At 38.2% G+C, this 17,532-nt stretch overlaps 1 protein-coding gene across 1 annotated transcript in view; it reads left to right on the top strand.

The window, feature by feature from the left end:
- scarb2c (scavenger receptor class B, member 2c) overlaps positions 1-17,532 on the top strand; it is a 102,455-nt gene that overhangs the window by 61,809 nt on the left and 23,114 nt on the right. The window contains exons 8-10 of the mRNA XM_060935577.1: positions 1,473-1,591; positions 6,638-6,711; positions 17,359-17,410. Of these exons, the coding sequence (XP_060791560.1) occupies positions 1,473-1,591; positions 6,638-6,711; positions 17,359-17,410 (245 nt within the window). The remainder of the gene's footprint in view (positions 1-1,472; positions 1,592-6,637; positions 6,712-17,358; positions 17,411-17,532) is intronic.

The raw sequence follows: 17,532 nt of genomic DNA, 5'->3' as shown, positions 1-17,532 counted from the left end.
TGTTCAACAATTCGAGGTCTCCTTTGTCGTATTTTGCGCTTCATAATGCACCAAATGTTTTCAATGGGAGACAGATCTGGAAAGCAGGCAGGCCAGTCTAGCCCCTGGACTCTAACTATGGAGCCATGCAGTTGTAATATGCTCAGAATGCAGTTTGGCATTGTCTTGCTGAAATAAGTAAGGCCTTCCCTGAAAAAAGTGTCACCTGGATGGCAGAATGTTGCTCCAAAACCTGTGTATATCGTTCAGCGCTAATGGTAGCTTCCCATGCACTAATGCAACCCCATATCATCACAGATGCTGGCTTTTGAACTGTGCACTGATGATAAGCCAGATGGTCCCTCTTCTCATCTTTACTTCTGAGAGACTCAGTCTTTCTGGGATGTTCTTTTTATCCCCAGTCATGTTACTGACTTGTTGCCAATTAACCAAATTAGTTGTTTAAATTTTTTTTTTTAGTTAAACATTACATACCTTTTCCAGTCTTTTGTTGCCCCGTCCCAATTTTTTAAAAATGTATTGCTGTCATTAAATTCAAAATGAACATACATTTTCAAAAAACAATAAGATTTCTAGTTTCGACATTTGATATGATGTCTTTTTTTACTATTTTCAGTTAAATATAATGTTTTCACGATTTGCAAATAATTCATTGTTTTTAACAGTGTCCCAACTTTTTTTGGAATTGGGGTTAAACTTAACCAAAGTAGCTTTTAGAAGAGTTTAGTTAATGTGCATGTGGAAAAATTCATTGTATTTTGCTGCACAAATATATTCACATAAGGCCACACCAATTTAATTAGTTGGTTCTCGGAATCGCCGTTTGAAAAAAAAAATGCAAAATGAAAAAAAAAAAATCGAAATCAAACTCCCGCCAACAGAAAAGGTCACATGACACCGAAAACCAATCAAATCGCCCCTTTCACGTTAGATAAAGACTTGTGGAAGAAGCATGCCTGTGGAGGGGAATCCTGCAAAGCCTGTGTTTTGTGATTGTTAGGATATTCAGCGAACAGAAGCGTAAAATCTTTGACAGGTATGTTGAAATTCTGTTTACTGGTTTGCCTGTATTGTTTGGTCTATTTCCACCGCTAATTTTACCATCAGAGCATTTTTTTAAATTTTATTTTTATTTCGCCCGCGCGCTTCATATTTTTCCTGAAAAAATCCGAGCACCAACTAATTAAACTGGTGTGGCCTAACGCGCATACTGTAGGTTAATGTGATGTCATTTAAAATTATTACATAAAATTATTACATAGCATAATTGTTACAAATAAGTACATATTTAAAATCATTATACAGAAAAATATTACACTTGTACGCCATTTACCCATTAACAATGTCAAAGACACTACAGTGTGGGTTTTTATTTATTTATTTTTTAAAAACTTGCATGTAGGACATTTTTGGCTATCTCTTATTTATCGCTTATTCCATTTGCCTGTCTTTATCTTTCTTGTTTTCCACAGGTGCGCCAATCATCATGTCCTCTCCTCATTTCTATCAAGCTGATGAGAAGTTTGCTGATGATATAATTGGGTTGCGACCCACAAAAAAGGAGCATGAGACAGCCATTGACATTAACCCAGTACGTACATGTATTATGATACTGGCATCTTTTGGTAAACCGGGTTATGAAAAATTGTCCCCTTTTTAAAAAAAAAAAAAGTATAACATTTTTTGGCACCCCTGCATTTAGTACATTGCACAACCTCCGCTTTCTAACATTAGCACCGTGTCTTGTCATGCTTTGTGAGCAAACCTAGATGCTGCGTCCTAAAGCTTATGCGTCACAGCGAGACTCTAACCTCTTTTATATAATTTGAGTTCAAATTTAACATTACTCAGTATACTTGAACTTGGCCGTTTATGAGTATGAGGCGCTTTTAAGGAAACCGTATTCGTCAGCTCAGATTGCGACACTACAAATGGCTTCAGTAGGCGTGTCCCGCTTCAAATCAGCCTGCACACGATTCATCACTTCAGGATGCAAACGAGCACTTGTTCATTTTCGATCTTAGTAAATCGGGACCTAAGAGAGATTTTCATTCCATCAAACGTTTTACTGTTCTACAGCTAATGTACATCGTTTTTTGAGCACAAGAGGGCGGTATATAATTATGTGCATGTTCTTGCAGCATTCGAGATACAAATTGAAATTGACAGAAAGGCTTTACAATTATTATTTTTTTTCCCCTTGTTTTGTACCCTTTTGTACTCATCAGATTAGATTTTAAAAGAAACATTGAATATGAGACTGTTGGCACTGTTTTGCACCCCAGTATTCATAAACCTAAATTATTACCCAATAATTAAATCCAGCATAATATGGTTTATTTTTTTCGCGGCCCGGTTTCCATCAAATCGTGCGCTCTGATTGGCTCGCGAGCGGTCCGGAATCCTATGATCCGTACCCCGGTTACGGACTTTTGGCAACTCGCTCGTTCACAACAACAACAAATATAGTAGCAATTTTTTTTGTCAGCATTTATTTTTGCATTTCTCGGTATAATAGCATTAATTTTACAGCATGGATAGCGATAACGACAGTGTTCACAGCGGAAGCAAGTTTTACTACCCCGATGAAGACGAAAAAAAAGAAAGCATTTCAGGAGAAAGCCGAAAACGAGCTTGTAGCAGGTTTGTTCTGACTATGGTTTCCCTTTCAGGCGCTCTCATTTTCTGTTAGAATTTGGTAAAGAAAAAAATAAATATATTATTTACCAGCTTAAAAATAAATATTATTTACCAGCTTGGCCTTAAATACTTACCTCGGCCCAGAGGCCTCGGTCACGGTATTTCACGATACAGACCGACCTTCAGCTGGTAAATAATATATATATCGTCATCTTAATCTTCTTCCTAATCTGATGTGCTGGTGCACAAAACTGTTCAGTAACTCCACCATGTTCCAGCTTGGCAATATATTAATTTTTTTTTTTATTTAATATTACAGGAACCTTGGTGTGAAAAATTGTTTTATTGTGTCTTGAGATTGGTCAGTATATTACGTCAATTTAACTTTTATCAGCACTCAGTGTGCCATGTCATTATGGTATTTTACATTACAGTGTACAGGAAAGAAGATAGGATTTTATCACCGACTGTCAGGAAGTACTTACAGTTTTGTATTACTAATGTGGGTTATCTGTCATTTCAACTGGAATATACCGTATTTGGCTTTGGAATCACAGATATGTTTGGTTGTTTACGTACCGATTTATGAAAAGCACTGACATGGTCAACATAACCGTCGACGGGTTGTTGTCAAGTTTAGACGGACCTCAAGGTGATAAGAATAAGCTATCAGCTGTCCTAGTAACCAATCCTTGTTTAGGTGTGTTTAGTAGTTAAATATTAACAGTGTTCTAAGAGCACAATAGTGGAATGACATTCAATATCATATATAAGCATATGTAATAATTAGTTTGATAGTAGTTCCGACAGTAGTTCTGAACTACTGTAGTAGTTCCGGCTGCAAGAAGAATCATAGGTCGACTGTAAATTAATGCACTCCTTATCATTTCTGTATCATGACAAAATGCAGGCTTTTTTAAAGACTTCAAGACGGATGAAAAAAGAAAGCCTGTTGAAGGAACAGTTATTTATAGCTAATACAACGTAACAAGAACACGCTTGTATTTAAAAGTATGATGCCATTCATTCATAAAGTTAAAACTGTAAATGCACAATATTACCGTCTTTGCTCTAATGGGCGACACGGCGCTGTCGACTCACAGCAAGAAGGTTCCAGGTTCGAACCTGATGGCCGATGGGGGCCTTTCTGTGTGGAGTTTGCATGTTCTCCCCGTGTTTCTGCTCTGGTGTCCCCCACAGTTCAAATACATGCAGGTTAGATAAAATACCCAGCCACTGAGATTGTACAAGCCAGTGCATACTTGGTGCCCGTCCCAAGCCCGGATAGATGGTCAGGAAAGACATCCGCTGTAAAACCTATGCCAAATCAAATATGCGGAACAGATCTGCTGTGGTGACCCCTAACGGGAGCAGCCAAAAGAATAATAATAATAATAATTGTTTGCTCTAATATGTTTATTATTTCTATAGTAATTAATTCACTTCCATTCATTTCACTTAATAAAAGTAAATATAACGACTAATTTACAGGGGCTTGTATGGTACACAGTTTAACAAATATTTTCAAAATGTTACTTCAAAAAATAAGAATAGATAATCATAGTCTAGGACCTGGCTTAGACGTGTATGCACATCATTTAGAAGAGGATAACTCAACTGTTATAGGCTCATTTGACCCCAAGGAATAACTTAGGATGTGTGCCAAAATTGCTATCCGGGGCGAACAGCCTGAAAATTACCAATCCAAGATGGCCGCCAGTATTATTATTATTATTATTATTGTGTTATTTTTCATGTTCCTGACTCTGGTTTATGTGACACACAAACAGTAATAATGTGGTGTTAAAAGTTGTCTTGTTGGCTGTTAAACATTTCGGCTCTCAGGATATTGCTACCTACTAAAATAAGTTTTATTTTGCATTTTTCACTTTGACATTCCATTGATCATAATAGTATGACTGAAGATACAATTTCTTTATATTAATCAAATGCTTGCTTTCTTATACTCTCCTAAATTATGTGCATAGGTCTCCCAATTCCATGATTTCATGTTTGAAATCATGAGGGTTATTCTGTTTTTCTCATGTTTTCTGTGAAACTGCAATTTTTGGCGTGTTTTTTTTATTATTATTATTTTTTTTTTACCTTACCCTTGACCATAGCTTGTGCCCTTTTTTCCTTCAGTCATGAAAATATTGTCACTAATGGATTCCCCATCAGAGGTGGACAGTAACGAAGTACATTTACTTGAGTACTGTACTTAAGTACACTTTTTGAGTATCTGTACTTTACTTGAGTATTATTATTTTTGGCAACTTATGACTTTAACTTCACGACATTTGAAAGGCAAATATTGTACGTTTCACTCCACTACATTTCTGTCAAGGTCCTCGTTACTCGTGACTACGAAGCGGCTTTGAAAGTGGATGTTGTTTTCTTTTCTTTTCTAAAACGTGATTGGTGTTTTTCGCAGGTGACACTGAGACAGCCTATCAGTAATCACTAGGGTCACGTCCATAGACTGTATAAAATCAAGTTCGATAATTTCTCAGCAGCGTTATTTAACACGATCAGTTGATGGCAGAATGGAAGGAGGCGGTTCTTCTGAGGAATGCACAAACACCCATGGCTATAGCTAGCACCCATGGTTCAGTTTTCTGAATGGAATAAAGATTCGTTTTGTTTTAAATGTTTGCTGAAAACGAACCACATCACGACCTACAAAAACTTGCCGTCTGACCTGCGGAAGCTTATTGAGGTATATAAACGTTTTATTCCAAGAGAAAGCTTGCAACGAAGTTGTCTGTGCTTTTACAGCTAGTGATAATGTTGCAATACCTATGCAGTCTGGTTAGTCAAATGACTTTCTATGGATTTGTCCACCAAGTTGCCATCGCCTTGTCCACAGCTAACGCTTACACATAGCTAGTTAACTTGGACACTGTTAGTTAGCATGTAAAAACGGAGTTACGCTAACGTTAACTTATCTGAAGTCCTTTCATAAATGTTTTAGCATAATCTTGCCAAAAAAACAATGTAGAAATCTTTCTTTTCTAGTAGCGTTAGCTACCCAATATGATTTTGAGTTTGAAAAGAGTTTGCTAGCATGTCAGGTGGAGTTTCACTGACTAGCTAGCTTAACATTAAACCGCCATGATACACAGCATGCATTCATTTTGTGAATTCACATTTCTATCTTTGGTAACGGCATTAGGTTTTGTAAGCGTTGTGGCAATAATACAACGATGCGTTGATAGAAAATGTACTTTTAATACTTAAATATTTTTAAAAGCAAGTACTTCAGTACTTAAGGAAAAATTTGACTGGACAACTTTCACTTGTATCGGAGTAACATTTGACCAGTGGGGTCTGTACTTTGACTTAAGTAATGAAGTTGGGTACTTTGTCCACCTCGGGTCCCCATACCCAAAAACCCATAAAATGAGGTATTGCACATACTTCTGTGGTGAGCAGTTCAAAAATTAATATTTTCAATATGGCCACCGGCAGCCATCTTGGATTGGTAATTTTCGGCCTGTTCGCCCCGGATAGCGATTTTGGCACACGTGAAAAAGTTGACATAGTGAATGTTTATTTGAAATTTATGGAAGGCAGCATCACCATCAATCAGTAAATAGTAAACGATAAAAATAGCCGTATTCGACACCTGTAGTAATTTTATGCCAAGAACTGCTCCAGTAAGTAAAGAGAAACGACAGTCCATCATGACTAGACTTTAAGACACGAATTGTCTTTTAATTAATGAAAATAAAGAAAAATCATTGAATTAGAAGGTGTCTCGAAAAAATTTTCTGCCGTTTGGATACACTTTCTTAATGGTTTTATTTATTTTTTATTCTTTTCTACATTGTCGAACGATGCTGAAGGCATCAAAAGTATGAAATAACACGTGGAATTATGCAGCAAGCAAAAAAAAAGGTGTAAAGAAAGCAAAATGTTTTACATCTTGGATTCTTGAAAGTAGTCACCGCTTGCTAAAAATTTATTAATGCATGCATCAATTTTCTTTCCAAAGCTGACTGGATTTGTTGTGCAAGCAGCAAAACGTCTTCAGGTGAACGTCTTCATTGAGAAACTTCCCGCCTTCAGGTATGTGTGTGTGTTTGTGTGGTTTTTTTATATGTGGGGTGGGGGTGTTGTTTGTGTTTTATATGTACAACCCCGATTCCAAAAAAGTTGGGACAAAGTACAAATTGTAAATAAAAATGGAATGCAATAATTTACAAATCGCAAAAACTGATATTGTATTCACAATAGAACATAGACAACATATCAAATGTCGAAAGTGAGACATTTTGAAATTTCATGCCAAATATTGACTCATTTGAAATTTCATGACAGCAACACATCTCAAAAAAGTTGGGACAGGGGCAATCAGAGGCTGGAAAAGTTAAAGGTACAAAAAAGGAACAGCTGGAGGACCAAATTGCAACTCATTAGGTCAATTGGCAATAGGTCATTAACATGACTGGGTATAAAAAGAGCATCTTGGAGTGGCAGCGGCTCTCAGAAGTAAAGATGGGAAGAGGATCACCAATCCCCCTAATTCTGTGCCAACAAATAGTGGAGCAATATCAGAAAGGAGTTCGACAGTGTAAAATTGCAAAGAGTTTGAACATATCATCATCTACAGTGCATAATATCATCAAAAGATTCAGAGAATCTGGAAGAATCTCTGTGCGTAAGGGTCAAGGCCAGAAAACCATACTGGGTGCCCGTGATCTTCAGGCGCTTAGACGGCACTGCATCACATACAGGCATGCTTCTGTATTGGAAATCACAAAATGGGCTCAGGAATATTTCCAGAGAACATTATCTGTGAACACAATTCACCGTGCCATCCACCGTTGCCAGCTAAAACTCTATAGTTTAAAGAAGAAGCCGTATCTAAACATGATCCAGAAGCGCAGACGTCTTCTCTGGGCCAAGGCTCATTTAAAATGGACTGTGGCAAAGTGGAAAACTGTTCTGTGGTCAGACGAATCAAAATTTGAAGTTCTTTATGGAAATCAGGGACGCCGTGTCATTCGGACTAAAGAGGAGAAGGACGACCCAAGTTGTCATCAGCGCTCAGTTCAGAAGCCTGCATCTCTGATGGTATGGGGTTGCATTAGTGCATGTGGCATGGGCAGCTTACACATCTGGAAAGACACCATCAATGCTGAAAGGTATATCCAGGTTCTAGAGCAACATATGCTCCCATCCAGACGACGTCTCTTTCAGGGAAGACCTTGCATTTTCCAACATGACAATGCCAAACCACATACTGCATCAATTACAGCATCATGGCTGCGTAGAAGAAGGGTCCGGGTACTGAACTGGCCAGCCTGCAGTCCAGATCTTTCACTCATAGAAAACATCTGGCGCATCATAAAACGGAAGATACGACAAAAAAGACCTAAGACAGTTGAGCAAGTAGAATCCTACATTAGACAAGAATGGGTTAACATTCCTATCCCTAAACTTGAGCAACTTGTCTCCTCAGTCCCCAGACATTTACAGACTGTTGTAAAGAGAAAAGGGGATGTCTCACAGTGGTAAACATGGCCTTGTCCCAACTTTTTTGAGATGTGTTGTTGTCATGAAATTTAAAATCACCTAATTTTTCTCTTTAAATGATACATTTTCTCAGTTTAAACATTTGATATGTCGTCTATGTTCTATTCTGAATAAAATATGGAATTTTGAAACTTCCACATCACTGCATTCCGTTTTTATTTACAATTTGTACTTTGTCCCAACTTTTTTGGAATCGGGGTTATACAGTATGCGGTATGCATATAAGCCAAACGATTGGTGTTTCCAATTCTCCAGTCAAACCTGCTTTTGCATGTGACCCAGTGCTGACTAGTCAGCTTCCAGCTACCACGAACGCCCACATACCACTGCCACTCTGTTTTATTTGGGTGTCGAAGAAGTCGAAGGTCATTTTCCATGCTGGAGTCGGACATGCCAGAAATGTGCAACGAGCATTTTATCAGAGCCACTGCTGAACACCATTACAGTGATAAACCAGGGTCTGAAAGGCAGAACAACTTCAAACAGTTGATGATTTACAGCACACTAAACTTGGGGTTGTGGATCAACATCCAGACCAATGCAGTCCAATAAATAATCCCTGCTTATTTGAGTGTTCTACTAAGAACTGTATAACTCCATCAGTTATGCAAATATATGAACTTGTATATTCACAAGGTCAAAGAATAAAACGAGGAACATTACATTTGTATGAAATTAAGATGTAAATGAGATTTGATGAATCTGACACGGCTTAGCCTATTATAAGTTCCAGTACAAGTTAAAATGAATGAGGGAATTAACACAAACCCTTTCATCCCTATCTGGTGAACCAAGAGAGATGTTTTTACCAAATGCAAAATTTCACGCTGAGAATAATTTCTGAAACTACACTAGCTTGAGTATGAAATATATATTTACAACAATTTGAAGAATAAAAACCAAGTATTATTCAGAGATATTTCAGTTTCATACAGGTTTTTTTTTCTTCGTAGCGGTCTTGCTTTAAAAAAAAAAAAGATTCTTGAATCATATTAATATGATGTACGACTTTGCAGCAGAGTTTTACAGTGGTGCTTGAAGGTTTGTGAACCCTTTAGAATTTTCTATATTTCTGCACAAATATGACCTAAAACATCGTCAGATTTTCACACAAGTCCTAAAAGTAGATAAAGAGAACCCAGTTAAACAAATAAGACAAAAATATTATACTTGGTCGTTTATTTATTGAGGAAAATGATCCAGTATTACATATCTGTGAGTGGCAAAAGTATGTGAACCTCTAGGATTAGCAGTTAATTGGAAGGTGAGGTTAGCGTGAGGTGTTTTCAATCAATGGGATGACAATCAGGTGTGAGTGGGCACCCTGTTTGATTTAAAGAACAGGGATCTATCAAAGTCTGATCTTTACAACACATGTTTGTGGAAGCATTGTTGATGCTCATCAGGCTGGAAAAGGTTACAAAACCATCTCTGAAGAGTTTGGACTTCACCAATCCACAGTCAGACAGATTGTGTACAAATCAAGGAAATTCTAGACCATTGTTACCCTCCCCAGGAGTGGTCGACCAACAAAGATCACTCCAAGAGCAAGGCGTGTAATAGTCGGCAAGGTCACAAAGGACCCCAGGGTAACTTCTAAGCAACTGAAGGCCTCTCTCACATTGGCTAATGTTAATGTTCATGAGTCCACCATCAGGAGAACACTGAACAACAATGGTGTGCATGGCAGGGTTGCAAGGAGAAAGCCACTGCTCTCCAAAAAGAACATTGCTGCTCATCTTCAGTTTGTTAAAGATCACGTGGACAAGCCAGAAGGCTATTGGAAAAATGTTTTGTGGACAGATGAGACCAAAATAGAACTTTTTGGTTTAAATGAGAAGTGTTATGTTTGGAGAAAGGAAAACGCTGCATTCCAGCATAAGAACCTTATCCCATCTGTGAAACATGGTGGTGGTAGTATCATGCTTTAGGCCCGTTTTGCTGCATCTGGGCCAGGATGGCTTGCCATCATTGATGGAACAATGAATTCTGAATTATACCAGCGAATTCTAAAGGAAAATGTCAGGACATCTGTCCATGAACTGAATTTCAAGAGAAGGTGGGTCATGCAGCAAAACAACGACCCAAAGCACACAAGTCGTTCTACCAAAGAATGGTTAAAGAAGAATAAAGTTAATGTTCTGGAATGGCCAAGTCAAAGTCCTGACCTTAATCCAATCGAAATGTTGTGGAAGGACCTGAAGCGAGCAGTTCATGTGAGGAAACCCACCAACATCCCAGAGTTGAAGCTGTTCTGTACGGAGGAACGGGCTAAAATTCCTCCAAGCCGGTGTGCAGGACTGATCAACAATTACCGGAAACGTTTAGTTGCAGTTATTGCTGTACAAGGGGGTCACACCAGATACTGAAAGCAAAGGTTCATATACTTTTGCCACTCACAGATATGTAATATTGGATCATTTTCCTCAATAAATAAATGACCAAGTATAATATTTTTGTCTCATTTGTTTAACTGGGTTCTCTTTATCTACTTTTAGGACTTGTGTGAAAATCTGATGATGTTTTAGGTCATATTTATGCAGAAATATAGAAAATTCTAAAGGGTTCACAAACTTTCAAGCACCAGTGTATGACCTAATTGACAAGAATAAAAGGCTCTAGCTAATGTAATAAAATGACCTACGCTCAGCTAGTTATATATTTGACTGCATTAATACTGGTTAAGAGAAACTAAATATATGAGCTCATGTACCAGATTGCGTTTTTAATGAATGACCTCATTCTGTTTAATTGCTGATGTTGAAAATACATGTTGTGAAACAAGTCAGTTCCGGTAATCACTTCTGCTGTAATAGCTATAAACAGTCGTTCCTTATTGAAGCTCTCTCTCCTTCCTCTGTCTTGAAATTCATACTTCAAAAAGTATCATTTTGCCATGATGCAGAGAAAACGATAGTAGAAATCTTCTATCTTAAATGTTTTTCTTAAAGTGCACCTGACAGCAAAATTATGTTCTAAAATAGGTTTCTGTAATAAAACTACAAACACCACTGATCACTTTGATGATCGAACTAACCACCAACAGAACGAAACTCTTTGTGCGCAGCTGCATCAATCTGGCCAAGCACCAAACCGCTGTCAGTGGCCGCCATATTTGCCGTGACGTCACATGCAGAACGATTGCTCGGCCTTCTATGCAGCTATGGCCGACGAAACAGAGTGATTTTCTGACCAGTCTTCAGAAACTGAGGCCCTTTTTGAGGTTGACACTGGACATGTCGGATTACATGAAGACAAAGCATTTTGCCTTATCGTTTTGAGCCGTATCTGGACGATTTGCCTGCAGAAGGCGAGATTTCCGACTCAGACACAGAATACATGTGAATAATACCTCAGACTTCATTCAATCAATGTAATTTGTGACAATATAACAGGATTACTACATATAATTAACATGTATATGATTAAAGATTCATTTTGTTTTAAATGTTTGCCGAAAACGAACCACATCATGGCCTACAAAAACTCGCCATTCAACCTGCGGAAGCATATTGAGGTATATAAACGTTTTATTCCAAGATAAAGCTTGCAACAAAGTTGTCTGTGCTTTTAGAACGAGTGATAACGTTGCAATAGCTATGCAGTCTGGTTAGTCAAATGACTTTCTATGGATTTTCCCGCCAAGTTGCCATAGCCTTGTCCACGGCTAACGTTAACACACAGCTAGTTAACTTGGACACTCTTAGTTAGCATGTAAAAACGGAGTTACGCTAACATGAATAACGTTAACTTATCTGAAGTCCTTTCAGAAATATGTTTTAGCATAATCTTGCCAAATAAACGAAATGTAGAAATCTTTCTTTTCTAGGAACATTAGCTACCCAATATGATTTCGAGTTTGAAAAGAGTTTGCTAGCATGTCAGGTGGGGTTTCACTGACTAGCTAGCTTAACGTTAAACCACCATGATGCACGGCATGCGTTCATTTTGTGAATTCACATTTTTGTCTTTGGTAACAGTATTAGGTTTTGTAAGCGTTGTGGCAATAATACAACAATGCGTTGACAGAAAATGTACTTTTAATACTTAAATATTTTTAAAAGCGAGTACTTTGGTACTTGAGTAAAAAATTGACTGGACAACTTTCACTTGTATTGGAGTAACATTTGACCAGTGGGGTCTGTACTTTGACTTCAGTAATGAAGTTGGGTACTTTGTCCACCTCTGATTTTTAAGGAGTGAAAGTGTTGAGTAGTATATTTAAAGACTGCTGGGCTACTGTATAGGAGTGTGTGTGTGGGGTGAGGGATATCATGTTTTTGTAAGGTGTGTGTATGGGTGGGAGAGAACGAAAATGAGAATATAGGCATGTTGTAACAACAACATGCATTCGAAAGAACAAATGGGAGGAAGTGCGCAGGAAGTGGGTCGTCCATATCCTGCATAACATTGTTGTGAGCTATATGATATCACATGCATAGCCCACACATGTGAGATCATCTGTTTGATTTCACTTCAGAAGTTTTTAAAATACCCAGTCTTCAGGTGTGTGTTCATGAAAAGAAATCCCCCAAAGGATTACCAGCTCAGTGTGTTGCTGCAAACAAAGCAGCGAAGAGAAGTTTAACCACAAACAAGGATTAAATATATCCCATAATGTTGTGTTTAACCCGAACCCTTACTCGAGCTCAGGGTTTGATGTCTGAAAATAGACCCGATGTCCAGTATACAAATTCCTAGAGGGTCATGTAACTGCAACAGTTTCACTATAGTCAGTGAATTTTATTTGTATAGTGTTTAACAATAGACATCGGCTTAAAAGCAGCTTGACAGAAAGGTATACAGTTTTGTGCAAAAGTCCCTTAAGATGACCCTTCGCTTAAAAAAAAAAAAAAATAGTAGTCTTGGGTGCAGTTTGATAAGGAAATGAGCTGTAGGTTTTACTGAGCGTCTTACAGAACCAGCCACAGTTCTTCTGGACACTTTGTCACACTCGCGTCTTAATTTTGCACCAAAACCCAGCAGTCTTCATTATGTTTTCTTTTTTAAAGGAGAACTGAAGTCATTTTTAAACTTGCTTTATTTCTTAATTAACGTGTTATTCAATTAGGTTTTAGTAACCTTTATATCGTGACTCGTATCAGCAACTAATTGCAATTAAATATTATACTTATCGGCCTATTCGGTTTTTAGCCATGTTGAATTTAGTTCGTTTGGTCCACGGCAGGCGTCGCTTATCCGCGCGATCTTCACGAGACTTGTGCGAGACTTCGAAACGTGAAGTGTCAGCCAGGTGTCAGTGCCGCCATTTTGAAAACTGTTTTCCGAACGAAATATTGCACAAAAACGAGTTTAAATGACGATTACTGCCTACTTTTTTCAAACTTTCCTGATTGCTATCAAAACAAACAAAACTTCTGGCTTGATTACATCAGCATTCGAAAGAGGGCGCGCGCGTCTTTTGACAACGTTGGCAGATGTTGGTCACTTTGATTTCCGCCTGTACGCTTTACTTCCGTCCTACGATGTCTTGCACAGGTCTCAACGCATCTCGTTTATGGCCATCGCTTTGACATACCGTGGCAGATCACAGAATCCAGGGACACGTGTCTGCCCGGGGGCATTTTGAGTTATTGACAGATTCAGAAAGTACAGTTTCTAAGCTTTCCAATGATGCCTTCCATGTGGAGATCTGACAATAGTTGAAGAATGTGTGGCCTTTTGAAAATATATACTTCTTAAAACAGAAAAGGGAGAAAATCGCCCTCAAAGTTTTTCATCTCAGCTACTCTGGGTGCAGGGCGGGCACATAATGGTGCTCATTTGCATGATATTAAGGAAAGCCCTACCCCCTACTAGCTAGCACGATACTACTTTCATGTAAACAAAGATCACCACGTCAATTTTCCTTCCATGCAAAGTATGCCCAACACAATTATGAAGTACAAAAATAAGTCCTAAAGTATACTTTAACGTTTTGTGGTTGAAAAATTACTCACACCGTAAGAAAGAAAGATAGCACAATGATGACACAACTAACACAATGCTAGTTTCATGTAAAGCCTCGGTCACAACCGGCCGTACGTGCTCCTACGGCCGGTCTACATGCAAAAAACGCAAGAAACACATGGAGAGCGCGCATGAAACGCACGACAGCGCGCGTGTGAAAAGCACGAGAGCGCGTGTGTGATGTGCTGATTTTCGAGCCGCAGACCGGCCGCAGAGGTTCTTTGTCATGTCAAACAAACTCTACGGGCGCTTACGTTTTTTTCAGGTTGCAAGACAAACTTACGGCCAACGCGCGTCTTTCTCCATGAACAAAAAAAAACGCAGCGATTTGGGAAACGCCAAAAATCACACGGCCAATAAATCGTACGTCCGGTTGTGACCTAGGCTTAACCAAACCACAACACTCTCCGTTACATGCAAAAATAACCACACAGCCTTAGATTAATAAACTTACCCCATCAGAAAGAGAAACGGCGCCTTGCACACACCAATGCCTCCGATGGAATGTAATCCTAGAACGGTCCGTGTATCATCCGATCATTCAAGTATTCCATTCAATCTGGAAAACGAGGTTGCGTTTTTTTTTGCTAGAAATGGTTATCTCCGATGTAAATAACGTGCGTCTGTTTGCTTCGCGGGGCTCCTCTGCGCTCTGTTTAGTAACTCATTCCATAGTGAAATTACATGCCTGTATGCAGTTAAGTAGCCATGCGCTCAGCTCAGATCATACAGCTGATTCGCGAAAAAACAAAACAAAAGACTTAAATCATCATGTGAATGGCCCATATGGTAATTTACCCACACCCCCCAGCAGGCTACAGTCCTGACAAAAACAAGACAATTTGCAACAAAAAATGTATGCTTTTCCAACAAAACAATCTATTATCTGAAATACTGATTGCATTCTTCAAGATCTCAACTTGCACATGATGGAAAAAAACAAAAATCACAAATTTCAAAAAAAAAAAAAAAAGCTTCTTTTGCGATTATCTTGGATTCGTTTCGGCCGACATGTGTCCCTGGATCCGGTGAGGGGTCACAATGGACTGATGTATTACATAGCATATTTCAAACACTCATAACTTGCCATAGCAGTTACAAAATGGCGATCAAAAGTGCATTCCTAAATTTAATAAAATGAGATAAATAGAATTTTGATTATGATAAATTTGCCTTCAGTTTTCCTTTAATCTGAAAAGTGGTCTCTTATGTAATATGCTTCTCACATACAAACTTTTTTTTTTTCCCCGTAACATTTAATTTTGTGCTGAAAAACAAACGTTTGGAACTCGAAAATATTTTTTGTACTGACTCGATAATGTAGAAGTCATAAAATAGAAATCTATAGCAAAGTTTGTATGGGGAAAAAAAATAGGGTGCCTAAGACTTTTGCACAGTACTGTAAAATTTAAAAGTATGAATTTATAAACTTTAACCCTAATGAGCAAGGAAGGTAACGGCAAGGGAAAACTCCCTCAGACAATATGAGGAAGAAACCTTGAGATGAACCAGACAAAAAAGGGAACCCATCCTCATTTGGGTGATGACAAATAAAAGTGTGACTTTATTAATAACTTGCTTCAAATAAATAACAGTATCCTATATGGTTTAAAAAAAGCGTGCAATTGTTCACAGAACATAATGCTTCTTACGAAGCATTGTTAGAAATGAACCAAATTTTAGTTGTTCTGGTATAGTTGTTTTTGTTCCATCAGTATTTTATCCTGAAATGCTGTTTTTGCAGATAATTCACTAATAATCTATTTAATACATACAATTTGCTAATGCAGTTAATTAATTTAACCACAGTGCAGTTCAATTCTCGTATCAGAAGGTATTGCTGGGTTTCAGTCACGTGACTTTTTTTTTTTATATATATATCTTGGTGGTTTTACCGGAAGCGAAATAGCTGGTGGTCTAAACAGCTGCTGTAGTGCAAACCACTAGCGATAAGTTATCAGAGTATGCTCATGATCTCAAAGCCACTGCTGGCTTTAGATCTATTCAGAAGATTGCTATGTGCAATGGAATCGACCCCTACAGTCTGGGAAAGAAGGATTTATCATACGATCTCGAAAACTACCCTTCAGTCGAGTTCCCCAACATCTCGAACTATCTGGTGTTGCAGACGTCCTTCTACACCGCAAAACAGATGAAAGCGTGGAAGAGTATGGAGGCTTACAACTTTTTTGTACGTGGCTGGGTAAAGGACCTCAGTATCAAGTCGCTGCCGAATGAATCCTGTATTGTTTTTCCAAGTGTAAGTATTTTTCCTTTTTTTTTTAAGCTTTTCGTTTGCGTCTTTACAACAAAGTGCTGCAAGTTGAAGTGTAAACAAACAACAGGTCGCTTGATTCCCACTTGTGTTGGCTCTTATCTCTCACGTAAATTGTTCACAAAGATCATCAGAAACCCCTTTAAAGACCTGGAGCTTAGTTAAACAAGACGGAGAAGAAGTGATCACGGCGCGTTGTAACTGTATGGCTGGGTAAGAATTTTGTCGCGAGCTTCATGCATATGGACTTTGTGAAGAGGAAACAAAGAAACAGCTGGGGACTTTAGCGCATAAAAAAGTACCGTAAAGTAACGACACATAGCAAGAAAAGTACTTGGAAAACACTAAGGACGTAGCTGAGAGGGAGATACAAACCTTTCACCAAGTGATCACTGCAAACTCGAGCATGCTTCGACTCGGCTCCCTTCGATTTCAGTGAGAGGTTCAAAAGCCACCTTTCTCGACGTCTTTTTGTGAAATCCTGTGTTCGTTCACCCTTTTTTATTCGTTCACGGTGAACCCTGAAGAAACTTTTATCACTTTCATGGTTTGATCGATTCGAGCAACGTAAAACAACGCAAGCGTAAGGAGTTTTTCATGCAACCAATGCATCTTCTCCGTACAAACGCTTTGTCAACTGAGCTTTGTTAGACCACCAGCTAAGGTTCTGAATAACTAATGAGGCAGATGTGACGTCATGTGAAACCCAGCAATTGATTAATTTTTATAATTGTAGTTCTGGTTGTAACATAACAGGTTTATATACAGTACCAATCAAAAGTTTGGACACCTACCCCTGCGTAGGTTTTTCTGTATTTTGAGTATTTTCTACATTGTAGAACAAAGCTGAAGACATCAAAACTATGAAACAACACATGGAACATATATGAAATTATGTGGTAAACAAAAACACTTTCTTTTTCTCCTTACAGCCAAACTGGTGATGTCAGGACTTTGGTTTATCCTGTGATGTACATTAATGAGGTAAAATTTTCAGAATATTTGTAATAGACTTTTATAACCGACTAATGTCTAGCAATGTTTTTAGTAATTGATTGATTTTATTATGTACATTAATCTTTATTTTAGCAGTTGAACTATTCCAA

The sequence above is a fragment of the Neoarius graeffei genome, chromosome 12, assembly GCF_027579695.1.
Source record: "Neoarius graeffei isolate fNeoGra1 chromosome 12, fNeoGra1.pri, whole genome shotgun sequence".
NCBI classification, from domain to species: Eukaryota; Metazoa; Chordata; class Actinopteri; order Siluriformes; family Ariidae; genus Neoarius; species Neoarius graeffei.
The sequence above is the reverse complement of the archived record's forward strand: the minus strand, read 5'-3'. Positions and strand labels throughout refer to the sequence as shown.